The following is a 23,532-nucleotide window of genomic DNA, read 5'->3' as shown; positions in this document are numbered from 1 at the left end:
TCGGGTCACTGTCAAAAGGAGGCTGCCTAGCCTTAGTGCTGTTGGTGACCGCTGTTTGAAAAACAATACACATGGTTGGTCACTAAGGTGTCAGATCCCCTGCTTTGACCCATAGTCTCTTTGCAATGGTACAATGACATGTGTTGACCTTACTAACATCACTGCACCCCTGTTGTAGATGATGTCTTATGATTCAGTATATCATCCATACTTTTTTATATGTTTTGTAGACCCACAGAATCCTGATAGACTTATACCATGCCCATATGATTCCAACCACCAGATAAGAGCGTCTCGTTTTCCTTATCACCTGATAAAGTGCAGGAAGGTGAGTGTGTTTAGGGTAACAGTGACAAAAATGATGTGGCTGGACCGTTGACTAAGGGCTCTTTCACACTTGTGTTGTCCGGATCCGTCGTGCACTCCATTTGCCGGAGGTGCCCGCCGGATTCGTAACACCGCAAGTGAACTGAAAGCATTTGAAGACGGATCTGTCTTCAAAATGCGTTCAGTGTTACTATGGCAGCCAGGACGCTATTAAAGTCCTGGTTGCCATAGTAGTAGTGGGGAGCGGGGGAGCAGTATACTTAACGTCCGTGTGGCTTCCGGGGCGATCCAGAATGACGTCAGAGCGCCCCATGCGCGTGGGGCGCCCTGACGTCACTCTGAAGCGCCCCGGGAGCTGCACGGACGGTAAGTATACTTCTCCCCACTACACCTTACCATGGCAAACAGGACTTTAGCGTCCTGGTAGCCATGGTAACCATTCAGAAAAAGCTAAACGTTGGATCCGGTAATGCGCTGAAACGACGTTAAGCTTAAGGCCGGATCCGGAATAATGCCTTTCAATGGGCATTAATTCCGCATCCGGCCTTGCGGCAAGTGTTCAGGATTTTTGGCCGGAGCAAAAAGTGCAGCATGCTGCGGTATTTTCTCCGGCCAAAAAACGTTCCGGTCCTGAACTGAAGACATCCTGATGCATCCTGAACGGATTTCTCTCCATTCAGAATGCATTGGGATAATCCTGATCAGGATTTTTCCGGCATAGAGCCCCGACGACGGAACTCTATGCCGGAAAAGAACAACGCAAGTGTGAAAGAGCCCTAATCCAAAGGATAGGCCATCAGTTCAGGAACAATCTTTATGCTGGAATCGCACATACATTATTATTTTTTTGGTTGTTGTAGGTTTTGATGTGTTTTTGTTTGTTTTATGTTTTTGGCTCAAAAGAAAAATGAAGGGTTGTACATTCCCTTCCTGCTCATTATGCTTGTGACTTTGGTTAAAACTGAAGTTATTGAAACTGAAATTATGGAAGACCTACAAACTCTGTTTTGTAGTGCTGTTGTAAGGCTGTTGCCAGACTACATATTTTCCTTAGTATTTTTGGTGTTTTTTTTTTTCCTTTCCCACACTTTTTCATCCTATAGAGAAGTGTATGGGAAAGCATCTGAAAAAAATTTCATACCTAGAGCATGCTGTGATTTCAAAGGCGGGTTCACATCACGTTTTCATCTACATTAAGCTTGTACGTCAGATATCCTCCAAACGTAGACGCTAAACATGTCCATTGGGTTTCATTAGTCAGATGGAGGACAAAAGAGTATACTGCAAAAAACATCATGGAAAAGCGTAGTAGACTGCGCTATTCTATCCTGCAGTGTCCTAAAAAAAAAATGTTTAACGGACGCTATAATGACCTATGGATGACGGATGTCTCTGTATGGCACCCGTCACTGGCCTCCATTAAATGGATCAGAGCTCCTATGACGTCACTGCCCGTATATGGACAGTTGTCAGAGGATCTCCAAAGGCAGAAGGAGTGCGGTACAGCCCTGCCGGCAAGGAGAGGAGCCATCTGCTATTCTCCTACTGGCAGGGCTGTGCAGGATTCTGCTCTGTCCTACTGCTGCTTCCTGAGCTGAGTGTCTGGTAAGATGGGGGGAGCTGACAGGAGGGGCAGTTAGAGCCTGAAGTCAGTGCAACAGCTTGTGAGCTGCATAACTGCCTGGGGAAAGAGTTAAAGGGGTTATCCAAGTTAATACAAAAAAAAACAAAAACCTCTTAAAACCCATCTGGATATACATATAATTTGGTTAAGCTAGATTTCATCAAGTTAAAACCCATATGTACACCTTTTCATGGTTCTGTCATTGCTTTGTTTACATGCTGAGGGGGACGTATAACAACAATGCCTGAGCTCTGCCTCATGAATATTTGTGGGCGTGAACAATCTGACCTTTTCCTCACCCTGCTCTGCACATCCTAACTTTGCATAAACCAGTCACATGATCATCTCCTAGCTCACACAGACAGATCATCCTGTCACATTGCAGAAACACAAGCTCTATGTATCTAAGCTCTATGGCAGCTATGTGTATCTAAGCTCTATGTATCTAATCTATATGGCAGCTCTATGTATCTAAGCTATATGGCAGCTCTGTGTATCTAAGCTCTATGGCAGCTCTGTGTATCTAAGCTCTATGGCAGCTCTGTGTATCTAAGCTCTATGGCAGCTCTGTATCTAAGCTCTATGGCAGCTCTGTGTATCTAAGCTCTATGGCAGCTCTGTGTATCTAAGCTCTATGGCAGCTCTGTGTATCTAAGCTCTATGGCAGCTCTGTGTGTCTAATCTATATGGCAGCTCTGTGTATCTAAGCTCTATGGCAGCTCTGTGTATCTAAGCTCTATGGCAGCTCTGTGTATCTAAGCTCTATGGCAGCTCTGTGTATCTAAGCTCTGAGGCAGCTCTGTGTATCTAAGCTCTGAGGCAGCTCTGTGTATCTAAGCTCTGAGGCAGCTCTGTGTATCTAAGCTCTGAGGCAGCTCTGTGTATCTAAGCTCTGAGGCAGCTCTGTGTATCTAAGCTCTGAGGCAGCTCTGTGTATCTAAGCTCTGAGACAGCTCTGTGTATCTAAGCTCTGAGACAGCTCTGTGTATCTAAGCTCTGAGACAGCTCTGTGTATCTAAGCTCTGAGACAGCTCTGTGTATCTAAGCTCTGAGACAGCTCTGTGTATCTAAGCTCTGAGACAGCTCTGTGTATCTAAGCTCTGAGGCAGCTCTGTGTATCTAAGCTCTGAGGCAGCTCTGTGTATCTAAGCTCTGAGGCAGCTCTGTGTATCTAAGCTCTGAGGCAGCTCTGTGTATCTAAGCTGTATGTATCTAATATAGCTTAGATAGATATAGGTGTCATATATGACACCTATATCTATCCAAGCTATATTACAGCCATATCTATGTTGACTATATACTATGTAGTCACTGTCTCCCCCTCCCCCCATACACAATGCAGTGTCCCCCACCCCTCCATACACACAATGCAGTATCCCCCACCCCTCCATACACACAATGCAGTATCCCCCACCCCAGGGCTCGACAAATCCCAGGCGCCAGGTCGCCATGGCGACCAGGAATTTAGTCCTGGCGCTTGGGTATTTGTCAGCCCGTTTTCAAAGGTGCCCGGGCGATGGGTGCGGAGCTGCCGTTCTGTCCGGAGGCAGCACAGTCTGAAACAGCTCCGTCACAGCACACAATAGCAGAGACGCTGGCAGCAGGGAGGGGAGGGACTCGGGAGGAGTGTAATCTGATCCTAGAGTGGAAGCTGCTTCTGCCAGCCCCTCCCCTCCCCACCCACCAACCAATCAGAGCGGAGGCAAGGCAAGCACCAGCAGCTCTGAGCCGTCTGTACAGGGAGTTAGAATAGAAATGAATCGAATGAGTCACAAGTTAAAAGAATCTAAAGATCCGTTAGAGACTCATTCGATTCATTGAGTTAAAAGAACAGTCAGTCACTAGAACAGTTTACACTGAGGTTGTGCTGATGCTTTTGCAGCAGTGATGTGACAGTGACAGGACACGGTTCAGATTACAGTGTGAATTAACCCTTTAGGATCAAATTGGCTTCTCAAGGAGATCTATATGTTAAAGGCATCCCTTCTTCTGTCTCATTCAGTAGCTATAGAACTAAGGCTACTTTTACACTTGCGGCAGGACGGATCCGGCAGGCTGTTCACCCTGTCGGATTCGTCCTTCCGCTGTTTCGCCGGACCGCAGCTCTGTCCCCATTGACTATAATGGGGGCAGAGCTCTGGCGCAGTGCATGGTAAAAGTACTGCATGTCCAACTTTTTAGTCCGGCGGCCTCTCACCGCGAACTGCCGTTCTGCGCCAGAGCTCCACCCCCGTCCCCATTATAGTCAATAGGGTCCGGGGACGGAGCGGCGGTATATGTAACATGGTATACAGCATTATTGGGGGGGCTCTATGGAGAAGTGGGGGGGGGGGGGCACTATGCGGGCACCTACTGGGGGCTTTATGACGCGGCTCCGCCTGGCTCCTAACTTTTTTAGCTGGCTCCTAGATTCCAAGGAAATTTGTCAAGCCCTGCCCCACCCCTCCATACACACAATGCAGTATCCCCCACCCCTCCATACACACTAGTGTCCCCCTCCCCCAACCAATACACACAATGCAGTCACCCCCACCCCATACACACGATGCCGTGTCCGCCACCCCCCCATACCCGCGATGCAGTGTCCCCCACCCCTCCATACCCGCGATGCAGTGTCCCCCTCCCCCACCCAATACACACGATGCAGTGTCCCCCTCCCCCACCCAATACACACGATGCAGTGTCCCCCTCCCCCACCCAATACACGCAATGCAGTGTCCCCCTCCCCCACCCAATACACGCGATGCAGTGTCCCCCTCCCCCCTCTCCCCGGGAAACCTAAGAGCCCAGGCAGAAGCACATGTCTTTACTCTCTAGTGTAAACAGCAGGGAGGGACGGTCTTTCATCTGATTGGCTGTCCTGACTTGCCTTCTCCCTTTTATTGGCTGAGCTGCTTGTCCTTCATTCCTGCTCCTGGATCACAGCAATACGACTGGCAGCACCTGGGTAACCCTTTCCTTATCAGAGCTCTCCTGTACACTCTTTCAGTGCAACACAGGAGCTTCTGTTTTGCACAGTACTATCAGCCCTGCTGCTCTATTGATATGCTAATGAGATTGCGGCAGCAGGTACAAGGTGAGAAGGGGCGGGCACCAAAGGCTCTGACGTCTCGTTTACAGAGCTGGGCCACTCCCTCAAGCAGGGAGACGTCAGTCCCAGAGAAGGGTTGATGACGTCGGGGGTCACATGACCCAAATCAGCAGTGTGGAAACAGCGCAAAATCAATAAAGTGAGTACATTAGAAATGTATCTTTAATGATGTATAAAGCAGCCCTAACACATATTTTTTTATGTCGGATAACCCCTTCAACTTAAAGAGAACCTGTCATGTGGATATTTGATTAGAATCTAACTAATTATATACAATCATTAACTACTAAAAAGTACCTTAGATGTATTCACTTACTTGTGTGACAGACAGTTACCTCATAATATACACACAAAAATGCTGCATGCTAATGAGCTGATTTGAGTCCAGCATATATTTAATTCAGAGCTATAGCCACTCCCCTGCCCACCTGCTGCTGATTCATATGGAAAATATCTATCATTCAGCAGCAGGTGGGCGGGGAGAGTCAGGAGCTCATTAATATTCATGACTCATCATTATCAGCTCGAGCTTTTCAATACAAGATGTTGGCAGATTGACTGGGTCAATTAAAGAAAGTGACCCAGCATTGTGCTAAGAGAATCAATCAGTTATTTATGTTGCCCTTAGTTAGGACACCATAAAACTGGTGACAGGTTCCCTTTAAGCAGGCGTATACACAGTGAAGGGGGAGGGGCCATGACGAGGATAGTCATTTGACTCCTCTATGCTCTTTGTTCCGTGCTGCTGGGGGCCTGCTGCTAGGTAATACAGAGAGGAGGGCAGGTATCAGTAACGTACCCCACTGTATGCTTGGGATATGTTACAGCCTTCTGTCACACGTGTAAGGCTGCTTTCACACTTGCGGCAGTGTGATCCGGCGGGCAGTTCCGTCGTCGGAACTGTCCGCCGATCTGCCGCTGACTGAAAGCATTTGTGAGACGGATCCGAGTGCGGATCCGTCTCACAAATGCATTGCAAGGACTGATCCGTCTCTCCGCTTGTCATGCGGACCGACGGATCCGTCTTGTACATTTTTTCACATTTTTACCGATCTGCGCATGCCGGAATGACGGATCCGGTATTCTGAATGCCGGATCCGGCGCTAATTCATTCCTATGGGAAAAAATGCCGGATCCGGCGTTCAGGCAAGTCTTCAGTTTTTTTCGCCGGAGAGAAAACCGTAGCATGCTGCGGTTTTCTCTTTTGCCTGATCAGTCAAAACGACTGAACTGAAGACATCCTGATGCAAACGGAACGGATTACTCTCCATTCAGAATGCATGGGGATAAAACTGATCAGTTCTTTTCCAGTATAGAGCCCCTGTGACGGAACTCTATGCCAGAAAAGAAAAGCGCAAGTGTGAAAGTAGCCTAAGTCAGGAATCCTGACGTATACCTCTGACGGAAGGCTCATAACGTGATGTGAACCCACCCATAAAAAGCCACTACAAAAAAAAACTTTTGCTGGGCATTTTTATAATTTCCTATTGGCCAACTCCTGGCAGCTGTGTCATAATATCACTTAGAGTTTCAAGGGATCAAAAAATGCTACAAATCTAAAGACTTCAAAAAAGGTTGGTTGAGTGTTTTCATACTTTCTTCTTGGCCAAAACATATTTGTTATATGATGCTACGCTTTTTGCTAAAAAAAAAAAATATATATATATTTTTTTAAAGAGGCTCTGTCACCCGGTTCAAGCCTACCCTACTAGGCATATAGCCTGGTAGGGCTGATGACACAGACAAAAACCATACCTTTTATTTCTCATGTAGTAGGTCCAGTATAGCAAAAAAATATATACTTTTAAAAATATGCAAATGAGGAATTTGTTCCCTTGGAGGCGGGCTTATGCCTTCCGAGCACTGCTTCTGCGACGCCCCCGTTCCTTGCTAATGCCAGCCTTCTGCACCTAATCACGCCCCCATGTCCTTTGATTGACAGTGCTGGACCCGCCGGTCTAGAGTTGATATCCCGCACCTGCGCACTCGCTTCCCTGATGGCGCGTGCGCACTGGACATACAGACAAGCCGGGAAGGAAAAGATCCAGTGCGCACGCGCCGTCACGGATGCGAGTGTACAGGCACGGAATATCGGCTCTAGACCGGTGGGTCTAGCGCTGTCAATCAAAGGACATGGGGGCGTGGATGTGGGTGCAGAAGGGCCAGCATTAGCAAGGAACAGGAGCGTCGCAGAAGCAGTGCTCGAAAGGCATAAGCCCGCCTCCGAGGGCTCGAATTCCTCATTTGCATATTTTTAAAAGTAGTTTTTTTCCGGCCATACTGGACCTACTACATGAGAAATAAAGGTATGGTTTTTGTCTGTGTCATCAGCCCTACCAGGCTATATGCCTGGTAGGGTTGGCTTGAATCGGGTGACAGAGCCTCTTTAAATGCATTTTTCTCAGACTTTTCTATAGAAGAAAAAAACCTGTGGGAAAAAAATTAAAATAAAACAAAAAAACAAATCCTCCCCAAAAAATTGCTTGTACCAGTGCATGAATTTCATGGTCCCCAGCAAAAAAAACGTGTGGCAGCACCTGTACACATTACACACTCTTAAAACATTTAAATGCTCTGAACAATTTAATTTCATTATTAAAACTGTTTTACATATCTTCGCTTGCAAAACTGATTGTAAAGCGTTGTGGAAAACGGCGCTATATAAAGATCACTATTATAAACCACACCTTCTCACCTTTTTTTTTTTTTATAAATTCCTCTCCCTCCAACGAGAGAATATGTAACATGAAGTATTTTTATTTGTTTTAGAATCACACTGATCTTGCCAACCAGTTGGTCACCTGTCCTTTTAATGCCCGCCATATGATAACTAGGGGTGACCTGAGTTTCCACATTTCCAGATGTGAAGACAAAAGCTGCATTGAACAAGACATTGGTAAGCAAATGGCAAGCAAACATTAATGCCTTTGGTCAAAGTATTTGTATTGTTAAGTAGGCTATATAAGAATTCCCACTTGTCTCAAACCTTACATTCTTCTTCGTTTACGCTCTTTTTGCATCACGTTTTTGTCCTACATTTAACTCTTGGGATACCAGAGGCTTTTTCGTTTTTGCGTTTTCATTTTTCTTCCTTGATCCATAACTTTTTTATATTTCCGTTCACATAGCTGTGTGAGGGCTTATTTTTTGCGGGACAATTTGTTATTTCTATTGCCACCATTAATTATGGCATACAATGTAGTGGGAAGCGGTAAAAAAAAAAAATTCCAACTGGGGTGGAATTGGGGGGGGGGGGGGAACCCACTATTCCTCCACCATTTTACGGGTTTTGTTCCCATGGCGTTCCGTTTGCGGCAAAACTGACCTCTGCCCTACATTCTCTGGGTCAGTACGATTACAACGATACCACATAAGTATAGTTTTTTTTTTTTTATGTCTAAATGGTGTAAAAAATAAACTTCAACTTTGAATAAATTTTTTATTTCACCATATTCTGACCCCCATAACCTTTTTATGGTGAGATCTACTGAGCTGTGTGGGGGGGTAATTTTTTTTTTGCAGGACAATCTGTAGTTTTTATTGATACCATTTGGAGTGTGTGTGACTTTTTGATCACTTTAAAAAAGAAATTTGGGTAAGAGAAGCAATGAAAAAATGGCAAATTGTCCATTTTGACCCTTTTTTCTGTTACGCCAGGGATGGGCAAACTGCGGCTCTCCAGCTGTTGTAAAACTACAAATCCCATTATGCCCTGCTGTAGGCTGATAGCTGTAGTCAGACTGGTCATACTGGGAGTTGTAGTTTTACAATAGCTGGAGAGCCGCAGTTTGCTCATCCCTGCGTTATGCCATTCGCCGTATTGGAAATATATTTTTGTATTATGATAGTATGGGCGTTTTCGGTCTTGGTGATACCCATGATGTTTATATTTTTTGTTATTTAGGTAATTATTTTTTATTATACGGAACGGGGGGTGATTTTAAACTTTATTTTTTTTAACAGTTTTTTTTTTACTTTTTTGTAATGATTTTGCAGCTCATATATGAGCGTACAAAATCCATTTTTTATTTTTACGTTTTGAAGAATCATGGATTTTTTAAACCCATTTATTACTGACTATTGCTCATTTCTTATGTTGGCCAAAATAAGAATTGCAGCATGAATGCCTTCAGCCTCTTCAGCAAGGCTGAGCGCATTTAAATCAATTACCGGCATCCTCGTTGGCCACAAGGGTTTTTGACACTTTAGATGCTGTGATCTCACTTAATCACAGCATCTAAAAGCTTTAATTACCGTGATTGGTGTTATTGCCACTCGCGGTAATTAGTTGCGGGTCTCTGCTGTTTGAAACAGCAGTGACCTGCCGGCCATGATGCCTGCTGCACTAAAAGAGTGGTAGACTATGCTTGCAGTCCAGTAAAAAGTTATATGTTAAAGGACATCCGTCAGCAGATTTGTACCTATGAAGCTGGCTGACCTGTTGCTTGCGTGCTTAGCAGCTGAAGACATCTGTGTTGGTCCCATGTTCATATGTGCCCGCATTGCAGAGGAAAATTATATTTTAATATATACAAATAAGCCTCTAGGAGCAACGAGGGCGTTGCAATTACACCTAGAGGCTCAGCTATCTGTGCAACTGCCGTAAATACGTGTAGTAGTGCTTCTTTTTGCTACTAGCGGGCAGTGATGGGGAAAGGCTCTGTCTCCTAATAGATGACAACCATGTGACCGGTTGCAGTAGAGTGCTGCAGATGCTAATTTTTCATTAGTATTTTATATTAACAGTTTGAGCGATTGTGGAGATCTCAGATGTATATTTGCTCTTGGTAGATAACCTGTGTTAGGCCCCTTTCACACAAGTGAGTTACACTGCCGAGAGGTCAGAATGGGTGCTCTTGCTGACGCACTCAGGGAGTCCAATATGTGGAACTCGCTTGTGTGAAAGGGACCTTACAACTTTAGGAATTTTCAGCTGTCTGTTACTGTATGCCTCATTACAGTTTTTAATGCTGTTGTCATTGTTTTCAGTTGATGAAAAGAGCATGTACAAGAGAGATGTGAGCCCGAGTCGATGGAACTCTCCTCCGTGTGATGAGAACTGGGACAATGGTATTGAAGAAATTAATTTAATTGTGTTGCTTAAAGGTGGTGGTCTGAGAAAAATGATGACCGATATCCTCGGGACATGTCATCATTATCACATCAGCGGGGTCTGAGTCCCAGGAAGCTGCTGTGCGCACTGGAACTCTGGTGAGCACTGAGTGCTTCCGGCAGCTCACCAAGCACAGCACCGTACTTCGTTTAGTGGCAGTTCATGGTATTGTAGCTTTGCCCCATTGACTTGAATGGTGCTGAGCTACAACTAGGCTGTACGATGTCATTGGTCTAGGTAGAGTCCACCGCACTCAAGGAGTGCCCAGCCTCTATTAACAGCTGATCATTAGGGGTCCCAGGTGTTGGACCCCCGCATATCTGATATTGAGGACCTGTCCTGAGATTAGTTCGATATCTTTTACTGGATAACCCTTTTAACCCCTTAAGGACCTGCGCCATACATGTACGGCGCTACAATCAGGCGCGTGCAGGAGATGCGCCGCCCAATCGACAGCAGGGGTCCGGCTGTCACTGACACTGACAGCCGGACCCCTTCTGCATGCGACGACATCGGGGAAATCACAGTTGCCGGCGCATTAACCCTTGATGCGCTGACCGTGGCACGTGCGATGTCCTTGCGGAGATCGGAGCTTCCATTGGGTCCCCGTGCTGCTGTGACGGGGACCCAATGGCAGGGAAGGCAGCCCGATGCCTTCCTTGACAGCCTTCCATTGGCTGCCTTCCATGACAGCCTGTGCGATCCAGCCCCCTGGATCTCAAAGGCAAACGGGCTGTAAGTGTATTACAGTCTGTAATACACTTACAGCCAATGCAACACAATAAAGAAGCATTGTGATGCATTGTAAAGGGGATCTCACCCCCAAAAGTTGAAGTCCCAGAGTGGGACAAAAAAAAAAAGTGTAAAAAAAATGCAGTTTAAAAAAAAAAAAGTGTCCTTTTCCCAAAATAAAGTAAAAATATTTTTTTTAAAAATAGGAAAAAAAAGAAAAGTAGACATATTGAGTTTCGCCGTGTCCGTATCAACCGGCTCTATAAAAATATCACATGACCTAACCCCTCAAATGAACACTGTAAAAATTTTTTAAAAAAGGCTAAAAAACCCCCCCTTTTTTTGTCACCTTATACATCACTAAAAGTGCAATACCAAGGAGTATGCCCCCTAAATTGTTCCAGTCTAACAGTCACCTCATCCCGCAAAAAAATGATACTCTACCTAAGACAATCGCCCAAAAAAATAAACTATGGCTCTCAGACTATGGAGGAGACACTAAAACATGATTTTTTTTTTTTGTTTCAAAAATGCTGTTATTGTGTAAAACTTAAGTATATAAAATAAAAAGTATACATATTAGGTATCACCGCGTCCGTAACAACCTGCTCGATAAAAATACCACATGACCTAACCCCTCAGATGAACAGTGTTAAAAAATAAAAAAAATAAAAGCGGTGTCAAAAAAGACATTTACATCACAAAAAGTGTAATTAGCAAGCGATCAAAAAGTCATATGCACACTGGGGCGGAGCTAGAAGCGCAGGAGATGGCTGCCTGACCCAAGAGCTCCTAATCACAGCGCTTATCAAAGCTATTTTCTCGCCCATTTTCCTTGGGGGACACAGGAAACCATGGGTATAGCTCTGCTCCCTAGGAGGCGTGACACTAAGTGAAAGCTGTAAGCCCCTCCTCCATCAGCTATACCCTCAGCCTGGAGAGAGAGACTGCCAGTTTTTGCTTAGTGTCCAAGGAGGCAAGACACTCCCTGCTTAGGCAGGGTCGCTTTCCTATAATTTTTTATTTTTTGCGTTATTTGTTGTTTTTAATTCGGTTTTCTTCTACTTGCAGGGACAACAGAGGCGCACTAGACACCTCTGTTTCTCCCGGGGTTGAGTTGCGCCAGTGCCGGTAATTCCGCACTGCCGCCTCCCCCACAGAAGACAAGGTGGACCAGGGCAGCCTCGCTCCCCTGCGTCCCGCCAGCTCAAGGGTCGCCCGCACGCCAAGTCCCTCCCCCGGCTTCCTGCCACTGCGGTGCCAGTAGCTGAAGGGGCGACCCTGCTGGATGGATTGAGGGTGAAGACAGCGGTTGGTAAGAGTGGCTGCTCCAGCCTCCCCCTTTCCCTCCCTCCCACCGCTGCTACGACCCACAAGCGTTTTCTCTCCCCTCCCCCCCTCTCCCTTTCAGGGGCACATTTTCATTGGGGGCACCTTAATGGTGAGGGGGAACTTCAGTTAGACCGCCTCCCCACATTCCCTACCATCCCAGCTGGGAGGTTCGGTGCCCCTTTTCAGGGACACATTTTCTCTTGGGGGCTCTTATGGGCATAACAGGGCCGGCAACTTACCGGGCATCCTTTGGGGGGACTTCGGTCTTCTCCAGCGGCAGGGCATCAGGGGGACGGCTGTGGGCAGGAGGCCGTCTGCCTCATCCAGGCGCCATTTTAGCTTGGCCAGCACTTCATCTTTTTTGGGGGTTAAATCATTTTGCCGCGCGCGCGGCTCTGCCTTCTCCTTCAGCGCGGCGGGGGGGGCGGAGCTTCCCCACATGCGCTCCGCTGCTTCCTGCTTCGTCGGGCAGCACATCTCTAGTGCTGCGTGGAATCCTCTGCTGCCGTCCGATCCTGAAGCTCTTCATCTTTCCTCAGGAGTCACCCTCCGTGCCTGCTGCCACTCCTCCACAGCCTCCTTCAGTCTGCTGCCCTTACTACTGCTGTCCGCGGGTCTGGTAGGACTGTTAACCCCCTCCGTGCCACCAGTGCTGCTGCCTGGGTGTAATCCCTGTTCCGTTTTTTCTCTGGGGTCCCCCCCTTTAAGTGCAACATTTTTTTCACCATGTCAGACCCTTCTGCAGCCGCCAAGCCTTGGTACCATGCCTGTACCGCTTGTAGGGAACCTTTTCCCCGGGGGCAGTCTGATCCGCACTGTCCTGCATGCCGGGCTCCACCGCAGCCTCAGTCGCCTGCTGTGTCGCTCCCTGCTTCCTCTGACCCGCCTGACTGGGCTAGATCCCTGTCCCAGGCCGTGGAAAGCCTCACCCATGTCGTGGGCCGCCTAATAGACAGGCCGCCTACCCCGCAGGATGCCACTCTTACTGTCGCACCCTCCGTGTCCACCGCTTCTGCCGCTGCGGCGGGTTCACCCTCTCTTAGTGACCCTTCCCGAGCTAGGCACTCTCAGAAGCGTTTTAGACTAGAGCGCGCCTCCTCCTCGGATGCCTCTCTCTCTCTGCCACGCGTGCGCACTCAGACGGGCCTCTCCTCTCCAAAGGATTCGCCCTGCCGTCCAAGCTAGCCTCAGCGATGGGTCAACTCATCTCTGATATTCGTGACACCTTTAAAGTGCAAGATGACCCCCCTAGCTCTGACGCAGCTAGCGTCTCCTTTATCAGACCCAAGCAGGCCTCCAAAGTCTTTCCAATCCACTCTGATTTCTCTTCCGTGGTGTCTAAGGCTTGGGCTCGCCCGGACGCCCGTTTTGTCAATCCCAAGAAGCTGGATATTTGCTATCCTTTTCCAGCCGATGTCGTGGCCACCTCGTCGTTCCCACCCAAGGTGGACCCCCCTGTGGCCCGTCTGTCAAAGACCACGGCCATTCCTGTTCCCGACGGGTCCTCTCTTCAGTCAGCGGAGGACCGTCGTATGGAGTCCCTTTCCAAGGGCATTTTTGCTGCCTCCGGTTCTGCCCTCAGACCGGTTTTTGCCTCTGCCTGGGCGGGTAAAGCGATCTCTGCTTGGGGTATGCAGCTGGAGCAGGAGTTGGACTCGGACGTCCCCATCCAGGACCTACGTTCCTTGGCCCAGCTTATTGTTCGGGCTGGAAATTTTGTTTGTGAGGCCTCCCTTGATGCGGGAGCCCTTATAGCACGCTCCTCCGCCCTGGCTGTTTCCGTCAGGAGGGAACTCTGGCTGAAGGTTTGGAAAGCGGACGCTGCCTCCAAACGTTCCTTGGCGGGGCTACCTTTTGCGGGTTCCCGCCTTTTCGGGGCCCGCCTAGACGAGCTTATTTCGGAAGCCACGGGTGGTAAAAGCACCCATCTTCCTCAACCCCAAGCCAGGGGCGCCCCCCGCGGACACCCTGGTGCGTCTCGTTTTCGGTCCTCCCGCAGGACCTCTGGGGTTTGCCCCGCAGCTGCCGCTTCGGCCCCTCCCCAGGATAAGCGTAGGAAGCCGTTTTTTCGGGCGCAGCCCTCCTGGCGCAGGCCGCAGGCTGCCCGCACACCCGCAGCAAAGCAGTCCTCTGCCTGAAGGTGCGCCCCCACCCACCCGGGTGGGGGGCCGGCTCCTCCTTTTCAGGGACGTCTGGATGGCTCACGTCTCCGACGCCTGGGCTCTCGAAATTGTGTCTTCCGGATACAAAATTGAATTTGCGTCCTTCCCTCCAGATCGGTTCTTTCGCTCCCGCCCTCCGCGGGACCCGAAAAGCGCGGCCGCGTTCTCCGCGGCTGTTCAAGCCTTACTGGACAGGGGGGTGATTACCCCCGTTCCTCTAGAGGAAAGGTTCCAAGGGTTCTATTCGAACCTCTTTGTAGTTCCCAAGAAGGGAGGTTCGGTGCGGCCCATTTTGGACCTCAAAAGGCTCAACCGTTTTCTCCTCCTTCGACGGTTTCGGATGGAGTCCCTCCGTTCCGCGGTGGCTTCCCTGGAGCGGGGAGATTTCATGTCTTCCATCGATATACAGGATGCCTACCTCCATGTTCCGGTAGCCCGGTGTCACCATCGCTTCCTCCGATTCGCCGTGGGGGACCTTCACTTCCAATTTGTCGCCCTTCCCTTTGGGCTGGCGACAGCCCCCCGGGTGTTCACCAAGGTCCTGGCCCCGGTTTTGGCCTTACTCCGCTCCAGGGGTGTTTTTCTGCTGCCGTACTTGGACGATATCCTCATCAAGGCTCCTTCCTTTTCTCAAGCGGCTGCCAGCGTGGATCTCACTCTAGAGACCCTGGCGAGGTTCGGTTGGGTCATCAACTTCCCCAAGTCCTCCCTTCCCCCCTCCAGACATCTGGTCTTCCTGGGAATGCTTTTAGACACGGGAGCGGCGGAGGTACGTCTTCCCTCGGAAAAACGTCTGACCCTCCGTCGGGCGATTCGGGGTCTCCTTCTCCACCGTCGACCGTCCTTCCGCTTCTGCATGCGGGTCTTGGGGCAGATGGTTGCCTGCTTCGAGGCGATCCCATTTGCGCAGTTTCACTCCCGCCCTCTCCAACGGGCGATCCTCTCCTCCTGGGACAAATCGCCGGAGTCTCTGGACCATCCCTTCCGTCTATCGCCTCCGGTGCGGTCATCTCTCCGCTGGTGGTTACAGGCCCCTCTTCTGGGCAAGTCCTTTCTGCCGCTCAACTGGCTGGTGGTTACAACCGATGCCAGTCTCTTAGGCTGGGGAGGCGTGTTTCCTCCCCGATCCGTCCAGGGCATTTGGTCTCCATCGGAGTCCAAACTCTCGATCAATGTCCTGGAGCTGAGAGCGGCCCTTCTGTCTCTGCGACACTGGACTCATCTGCTGCGGGGTCATCCAGTTCGTGTGCAATCGGACAACGCCACGGCCGTGGCGTACATAAACCACCAGGGGGGCACTCGCAGCGCAGCAGCGATGCGGGAGGTCACCAGCATTCTCCTTTGGGCGGAAGCCCACGTCCCGGCTCTATCTGCAATTTTTATTCCAGGGGTGGACAATTGGGCGGCGGACTTCCTCAGTCGCACCACCGTCGACCCCGGCGAGTGGTCTCTTCACCCGGAGGTGTTCGAGGCCATTTGCCTTCGTTGGGGCATGCCGGACGTGGACCTCATGGCCTCCAAGTTCAATCACAAGGTCCCCGCCTATCTGTCCAGGGCCAGGGATCCGGGAGCTTGCGGAGCCGACGCCCTCGTTCTTCCTTGGCGAGACTTCGCGCGTCCATACATATTCCCCCCCCCATCCCACTCCTGCCCAAGGTCCTTCGGAAGATCGCGGCGGAAGGCGTCTCGGTGATTCTGGTCGCTCCGGACTGGCCCCGCCGGTCTTGGTACGCCGACCTCATGCTGCTCCTGGCGGACGCGCCCTGGCCGCTGCCCGCCAGGGAAGATCTTCTCTCTCAGGGACCGATCTTCCACCCGCGTTTAAGGTCCCTACGTTTGACGGCGTGGCTGTTGAGACCACCGTCCTGACGCGTAGGGGTTTTTCTGCGGACGTCGTCCGCACCATGATCCGCGCTCGTAAGCCGTCCTCTTCTAGGACCTGGAGGACCTATTTGGGGTTCTGTGCCGATCTGGGGATTCCTCCGCTCCGCTTTTCTCTCCCCACCGTTTTGTCTTTCCTTCAGAGTGGCCTTGCCCAAGGTCTGGGTCTTAGTTCTTTGAAGGGTCAGGTGTCTGCGCTGTCCATTTTGTTTCAGCGCCCACTGGCCCCCCTTGGTCCTGTCAAGACTTTCCTTCAGGGCGTGGCTCACGCGGTTCCTCCGTACCGCCCTCCGGTACCGCCCTGGGACCTGAACCTGGTTCTCTCTGCGCTCCAGGCTTCTCCTTTCGAGCCTCTGCGGACTGTTTCCTTGCGGCTTCTGTCCTGCAAGGTTATTTTCCTTGTAGCCGTCACCTCTCTTCGGAGGGTGTCCGAATTGGCTGCACTCTCCTGTCTGGAACCTTTCCTAGTGTTCCACCAGGACAAGGTGGTTCTTCGTCCGGTCCCTTCCTTCCTTCCTAAGGTGGTCTCCACCTTTCATCTGAACGAGGACATCGTTCTCCCCTCCTTGTGTCCTTCCCCTTCCCACCCCCGGGAGAGGAAGCTTCATCGCCTGGACGTTGTCAGGGCGCTGAAGGTTTATCTGGAGGTAACCAGCTCTTCAGGCGTACTGACTCGCTCTTTGTGGTTCCGGAGGGGTCGCGCAGAGGGATGGCGGCGTCCAAAGTTGCTATCGCCCGTTTTGTCAAGATGGCTGTTACTGAGGCTTATCTCGCCAAGGGCAAGGTTCCGCCCCTTGGTGTTACCGCTCACTCCACTAGAGCGGTCGGGGCTTCCTGGGCTCAGAGGAATCGGGCTTCTACGGAGCAGATTTGCAAGGCGGCCACTTGGTCCTCCTTGCACACCTTCACCAAATTCTACAGGGTGCATACTCATGCGTCGGCTGACGCTGCTTTAGGCCGTCTGGTGTTGCAGGCGGCAGTTTATTGATGCCTCTGGGTGTTGGTCTGGTTGTTCTGGTCCCTCCCTTCTGGGACTGCTCTGGAACGTCCCATGGTTTCCTGTGTCCCCCAAGGAAAATGGGCGAGAAAAGGAGACTTTTGTATAACTTACCAGTAAAGTCTCTTTCTCGCTCTTCCTTGGGGGACACAGCACCCGCCCTTCATTTGAGTTTACAGTTGTGGTTCCGGCTTGGTTGCCCCCGTTGGGGCTTGACAGTTCTTCTTTTTTCCGGTTGGTGGTTATCTTTCACTACTTGGACACGCAACTGGCAGTCTCTCTCTCCAGGCTGAGGGTATAGCTGATGGAGGAGGGGCTTACAGCTTTCACTTAGTGTCCTAGGGAGCAGAGCTATACCCATGGTTTCCTGTGTCCCCCAAGGAAGAGCGAGAAAGAGACTTTACTGGTAAGTTATACAAAAGTCTCCTTTTTCGGGTTCCCCATTCGGCCAAAGATGGGCAAACTGAACAAAGACAGACCCAGGGCACTCCCTGACACCATAAAGGGCAAGCTGATATGGACAAATTCCTGAGGAAGATGTCGTCCCCAGGAGACTGATTAAAGATGGCGCAGGAAGCCGCTGAAGCACAAGTTCTTATGGAAGACTCAGTGATGAAAGAATTGCTCGCCATAAAAACAGACATAAAACATACGGGGCACAGAGTAGCAGCCCTAGAAGAAGCGCAAGCTGCAGTGATTAAACATAGCGGCGCCATGCAGACTTGAATGAAGGAGGTCTGTGAACAGATGAATGCGGCCTTCCTACACCTGGGAGACCAGGAAAACAGAAGCAGGAGGAAGAATATGCGGATTAGAGGAGTCCCGGGAAACCATCCAGACGGAGGCCATACTTAACGCGGTTAGACAGATTTTTGCGTCCATTTTGGGGCAAGACAAAGCAGACACGGTGGTCATTTAGAAGGCGCACAGGGCCCTGAGGCCTAAGCCAGATCCAGAAGCACCGCCGAGAGACCTCATTTGCGGCCTCAACTATTTAGATACAGCCGCCATACTTGCTGAGACCAGGAAGAAGAATGTTATCTCCTTTGAAAACAGCAAGATTCAACTGTTTCAAGATTTAGCGGCGAGTACCTTAACGAAACGAAAGATTATAAAACCGCTGACTGATCTTTTAAGGCCTAAAAAAACCACCCATTTCTCGTTAATGGCATTGGGGGACACAGTACCATGGGTATACGCCCAGCTACCACTAGGAGGCACTAGAAATCAAAAAGGTTGGCTCCGCCCAGGTGGGCTATACTTTCTCCACAGTACTAGGTTATTCAGTTTGTCTAGTTTCCGAAGTAGGAGGGAGACATGACTTGCTTTTTCCGCATGTCTTGCTGCTTTTTTATGGTTTTATTTTTATTCTTTTTTTCCTTTCTTCTGCAGGTCTCGGCTCCATCGTGGACTGCCACTTTAGTTGCCCCTCTACGGGCGCGTACTCGGGTACATCGCCGGTCACCCAGTCCCCCATTACTGCATCCGCAGTGGCATGCCGGCATTCCTACGGTCCACGTGTTGAGTCTGCCGATGGGGTGACCCTGCGGCACCCGAAGTTGTTTGACGGTGAGTATCTTCCCCCGTCCCTGTCCTGCCCCAAGGCTATGGGGTCCCCAGGTTAGTTCCCTCTGTGGCCTGGGGGTGGTTTTCCTTAGCCGGGGTTCTGGGTGCCTTCTACCCCCTGTTTTCCGGGGGTCACCCTGCTCCTCCCCGACCCTCCAGGCTCCCTCCCCGGCCCTTCCAGCTACGTTAGTCTCCGGCTTTTGCCGGGACTAGGCCGACTTTTCTCCCGGCCTGTCCAAGGGCCCCAGGTGCTTCCTTTGCCTCGTGTCTCCCCTCCCCGGTCGTCGCTCCTCGCCCTCTCCCTCCTCACCTATTTTTTGTTGTCCGGAGGGCCCCCGGTCTGCTGCGATAAGCCCTGCCCACCTCGCTCCTTCCAGGTCGCCTCATAAATCGATGCCCCGGCTTTTGGGCCTGCTAGGCCGCGCTCGTCCCGCCCCCTCCTTGGTTTCCCGGGCTTCCTCATTGGCCCCTCCCTGCTTCTGGGAGGGGCTACCCTCTCTTCCTACCTGGCCAGGTTCGGGCTATTCTGTTGGGGGGGGGCGGAGCGGAGCCTCTTCCCTCTGCCTAGAAGAAGTAGATGCCTCCATCTTGTTACCATCTCTCCTGCAACCTCCCTGGTACCCTCTGCAGCTGCTGCAGCGCCTCTTCGGGAGACAGCACCTTGGGTCTGGTAAGACAGCCTATGGCTGGCGTTTTTCTTCCCTTCCCAGCCTCCCCCTCTGCTTCCCTGAGTCCCCTTCAGTGATTGTGTTTCTCTGGCAGTCGGACTGCTCTGAGATGACCGGACCGTTCAGTATTAGTTTGTAGACATATAAATATTCCCCCATGAGGTAACCTGACCTCTAGTAATGTCTGCTCTGGGGTGACGTCCGCGCACAGGTCATAAAGAAACCACTTGCGTGGTTTTCCTGTCCCTGTTTGTGAGCGGTAGCCCCCCCAGCCCTCTCATGTCGCCCTGACCTACTTCTGTGTCGGTCTCTCCTGACTGGGCCTCTTCCCTGTCCCATGCCATAGGGAATCCTGTCCGACTCTCCAAATCTATGGCAGAGTCGCTGCACTGATTGCCTGCCCAAACTTGCGCCACCTCTGCCCTTCTGCGGGACCCTCCTGCAGACAACCTCGGGTTGTCACATCTATCCTCTGGTCCCTCCCAGGACAGGTCTGAGGCTGGTGACAAATCCTTCCCTGCCATTCCATCCGCTGCCTCAGGGGACACCTCTGCTCCGATTCTCTCTCTGTAACAGAGCATCAGGCGGTCTTCCACCATACAGATTCCCTCTGGGTGGTTAAAGACTAATGTCCACTGAGGAACCTCTCCTCTTCAGGGTTGGTATCCCCTCTACCGGACTTTCGGATGACGCTCCTCTGGCTGCACACTGGTAAGTCAGCTCGCCAAGTGTTTAGCATGCCGGTACACCCACGTGGTGTCCCAGGTACGTACGCCTTCCCCTCCCCTTAACAGGGGGGTACTTGTACCACTGCCAAATGCTGTACCCAGCACTGTCTGTACCAGGGGCTATATTCTACACACCCTCCTAGTCGGAGTGTGTTCCTGCCAGGCGCTGTAGCCAAATCTGCCATTCTGGTGCTACCATATATACAGAGGGAGCCCTGGTTCACCAGAGTGAGTGTCTGTAGCCTTTACAGTACACTATGCAGCCGTATTCTCCTCCTCCAGGCGAGTATAGTGGTCATCTTCAATTGCCGTAGCTCTTGCACCTATCTGTTCTAGTGTGCACCAAGCAGCTACATTGCTCCCTTTATAGGTAGAGTACCTGTACCATCTCCAGATGCTGTAATCTTTACACCTGTCTGGTCCTATGGTGCTCCATCTCCAGGGGCTGTAGCCATTGCACTTGTTATAGGTACACCATGCAGCCACATTGCTCCTTTAATAGGTAGAGTACCTGTACCGTCTCCAGATGCTGTAGTCAGTACTCCTGTCTTGTTCTCGGGTGCTCCGTCTCCAGAGGCTGTAACCATTATCTTATGCTGGGTAGTGTGCACCAAGCTGCCACATTGCTCCCTTTAGAGGTAGAGTACCTGTACCATCTCCAGGTTTGCTGTAGCCGTTACACCTCTCGGGTTCTATTATGCACCATGCAGCCCTATTTCCCCCTCACTAGGCGAGGTATAGAGGCCATCTTCTAATGCGGTAGTCATTGCACCTCTGGTTCTAGTACGCACCATGCAGGCATCGCTCCCCTCTTAAATGGAGTTCTGGTACCATCTCCAGATGCTGTACCCTTTACACCTGTCTGGTTTTAAGTCTGCACTATTCAGCCGTATTCTCCCCTATAGGTAGAGTACCTGTACAGCCTCCATATACTAATACTGATATAAGACCAACGTTGATGCCCATACCAAAACTACAATGAGTCAATGCAACACATGTTGCGGCAATATAAAGGGGGTCAACTATTGTAAAGTACAAAAAAGTACCAGCTCCTTTAACAAAACAACGACCTACAAGAATCGAAGCCAAAGGTACGAATGCAAAAAATTGTGTAAATTTTATTAAATAACATGATTACATACATGACGTTACGTTTAAAAAGTAGCAGCAGCAGGAAAAAAACACCATCCCGGTGGTACACTACATAAGGAATAATGATTACAAGCCAATCACAAATCTATATAGTATGTGGTGAAGTCTCCTATATAAATACGTTCAAAATCCCTGTGTAGGACAAGAAAGTCACTCCCAGGGAAGTAACCACAGTCAGAACTGCAAAAATAGCCGGGCCATATGGAAACTGTGTACCCATGGTACCTAGCGGAGTGCTGACCAAAACATAATGGTGAACATATATAAGGGAGACTTGCCAAACAAAGTAGTGTATCCAAACCGGGATGGCGTTACCCCAACGAGCGTTTCGGCCTGCTTTCGTCAGGGGGTAGCGCCATCACCGTGGATCAAAGATTATAAAGGCCTTCTGCTCCAATCAAATTGCATTAAAATCACTGATGATTCTAATCACCTGGATGTTTTAGCGGCAGGGACGTAATGAACATAGTCCGGCATGCGATCCTCCCCCCAACTGGCGTCACCTCGTACCACCCATGACACGTGACGTCTCACGTCATGCGGCCGGCCAACGTCAAGACGCCCGGTGGGAGGTGTCATACGCCATCTTGTGCATCATCTGCACAAATCACAGAGGAGGAGGAGGAGAATCCAATCAGACAGATGCTACGTCATGTTTGCACAGGGATATCTCTCGTGTACGCGGTCTCCCCTCACTACACAGCTGTACATGATTCCACTATGTATAATGATCATAGAACACAGTGAACAATACCATAAAATATATCCAAATCAGTTTTGTATGCACATCAATCACATCATGGTAAGGAAATGAAAAATAAAACATGAACAGGACATTCTCCATGATATGTGAATGAAAACATGATGAATAACATGACTCAAATAGTGATGTGGAAGACCTCATATGTGGAGAGCTGATATGTGAACAAAAAAACTGAAATTATGTAAATAATCGTAGCACTAAAATAATGCTGATTAAGACTAAACCTGTATATACACATATATATGTGTGTAGCAACAATAATGGACAAATAATTTAACATAAGTCCATAAGGATGTACAGTTATGTGAAGAGGATGTCCATGAGGATGTGGAGTTACACTGGATATATGGATAGATATATATATATATATATATATATATATATATATATAGTATAGGGAAGGATGAGGAAAGGAGGGAGGGAGAGGAGGTTAGAGAAGGAGGGGGGGTGGAGGGAGGGAAAAGGGGAGGGGCGGAAAAGCCACAGGGGAAGGTGATTATTCCCTTCCCCTGTGACTTTTCTCCCCCCCCCCCCCCCCCCCCCCCCATCCTTCCCTATACTATATATATCCAGTGTAACTCCACATCCTCATGGACATCCTCTTCACACAACTGTACATCCTTATGGACTTATGTTCAATTATGTGTCCATTATTGTTGCTACACACATATGTGTATTTACATTTTTAGTCTTAATAGGCATTAATTTAGTGCTGTGATTATTTACATAATTTCATAGTTTTTTTTAGTTCACATATCAGCTCTCCACATATGAGGTCTTCCACATCACTATTTGAGTCATGTTATATTCATCATAATGTTTTCATTCACATATTATGGAGAATGTCCTGTTCATGTTTTATTTTTCATTTCCTTACCATGCACCTTTTTTGTGCACTTCACATGCATTTTATTGCTTTTCATTTTTTTTATTTTCTATTTTTCACTTTTTTTAATTTTTATATTTACTGATTTAATCACGCTTTTACATATATATTTTCTTTATATTAGATGTAATCATGTATTATGAAGTCTTTTTATGATCATGTACTGTGTGATTTCATATTATATGCTGAGTGTACATATGTGTGAACATCAATTATTGGACTGAATGAATATGTATTTAACTGTGTACCATATCATTTTACATGCTGCTGCTATGTATATATTGTATAATTTTTTACACTGTTGCAATCATGTATAGGAGGTATTATGTGATTGATGTGCATACAAAACTGATCATTATACATAGTGGAATCATGTACAGCTGTGTAGTGAGGGGAGACAGCTGACACGAGAGATATTCCTGTGCAAACATGACGTAGCATCTGTCTGATTTGATTCTCCTCCCCTGTGATGTGTGCAGATGATGCACAAGACGGCGTATGACACCTCCC

General features: G+C 49.3%; 1 protein-coding gene across 1 annotated transcript in view; it reads left to right on the top strand.

Annotated features, from left to right (window-relative positions):
• Window positions 1-23,532, top strand: part of LOC120993929 — a 79,564-nt gene that overhangs the window by 32,611 nt on the left and 23,421 nt on the right. The window contains exons 5-7 of the mRNA XM_040422391.1: window positions 231-328; window positions 7,812-7,938; window positions 10,032-10,112. Of these exons, the coding sequence (XP_040278325.1) occupies window positions 231-328; window positions 7,812-7,938; window positions 10,032-10,112 (306 nt within the window). The remainder of the gene's footprint in view (window positions 1-230; window positions 329-7,811; window positions 7,939-10,031; window positions 10,113-23,532) is intronic.

The sequence above is a fragment of the Bufo bufo genome, chromosome 3 (genome assembly GCF_905171765.1).
Source record: "Bufo bufo chromosome 3, aBufBuf1.1, whole genome shotgun sequence".
NCBI lineage: Eukaryota > Metazoa > Chordata > Amphibia > Anura > Bufonidae > Bufo > Bufo bufo.
The sequence above is the reverse complement of the archived record's forward strand: the minus strand, read 5'-3'. Positions and strand labels throughout refer to the sequence as shown.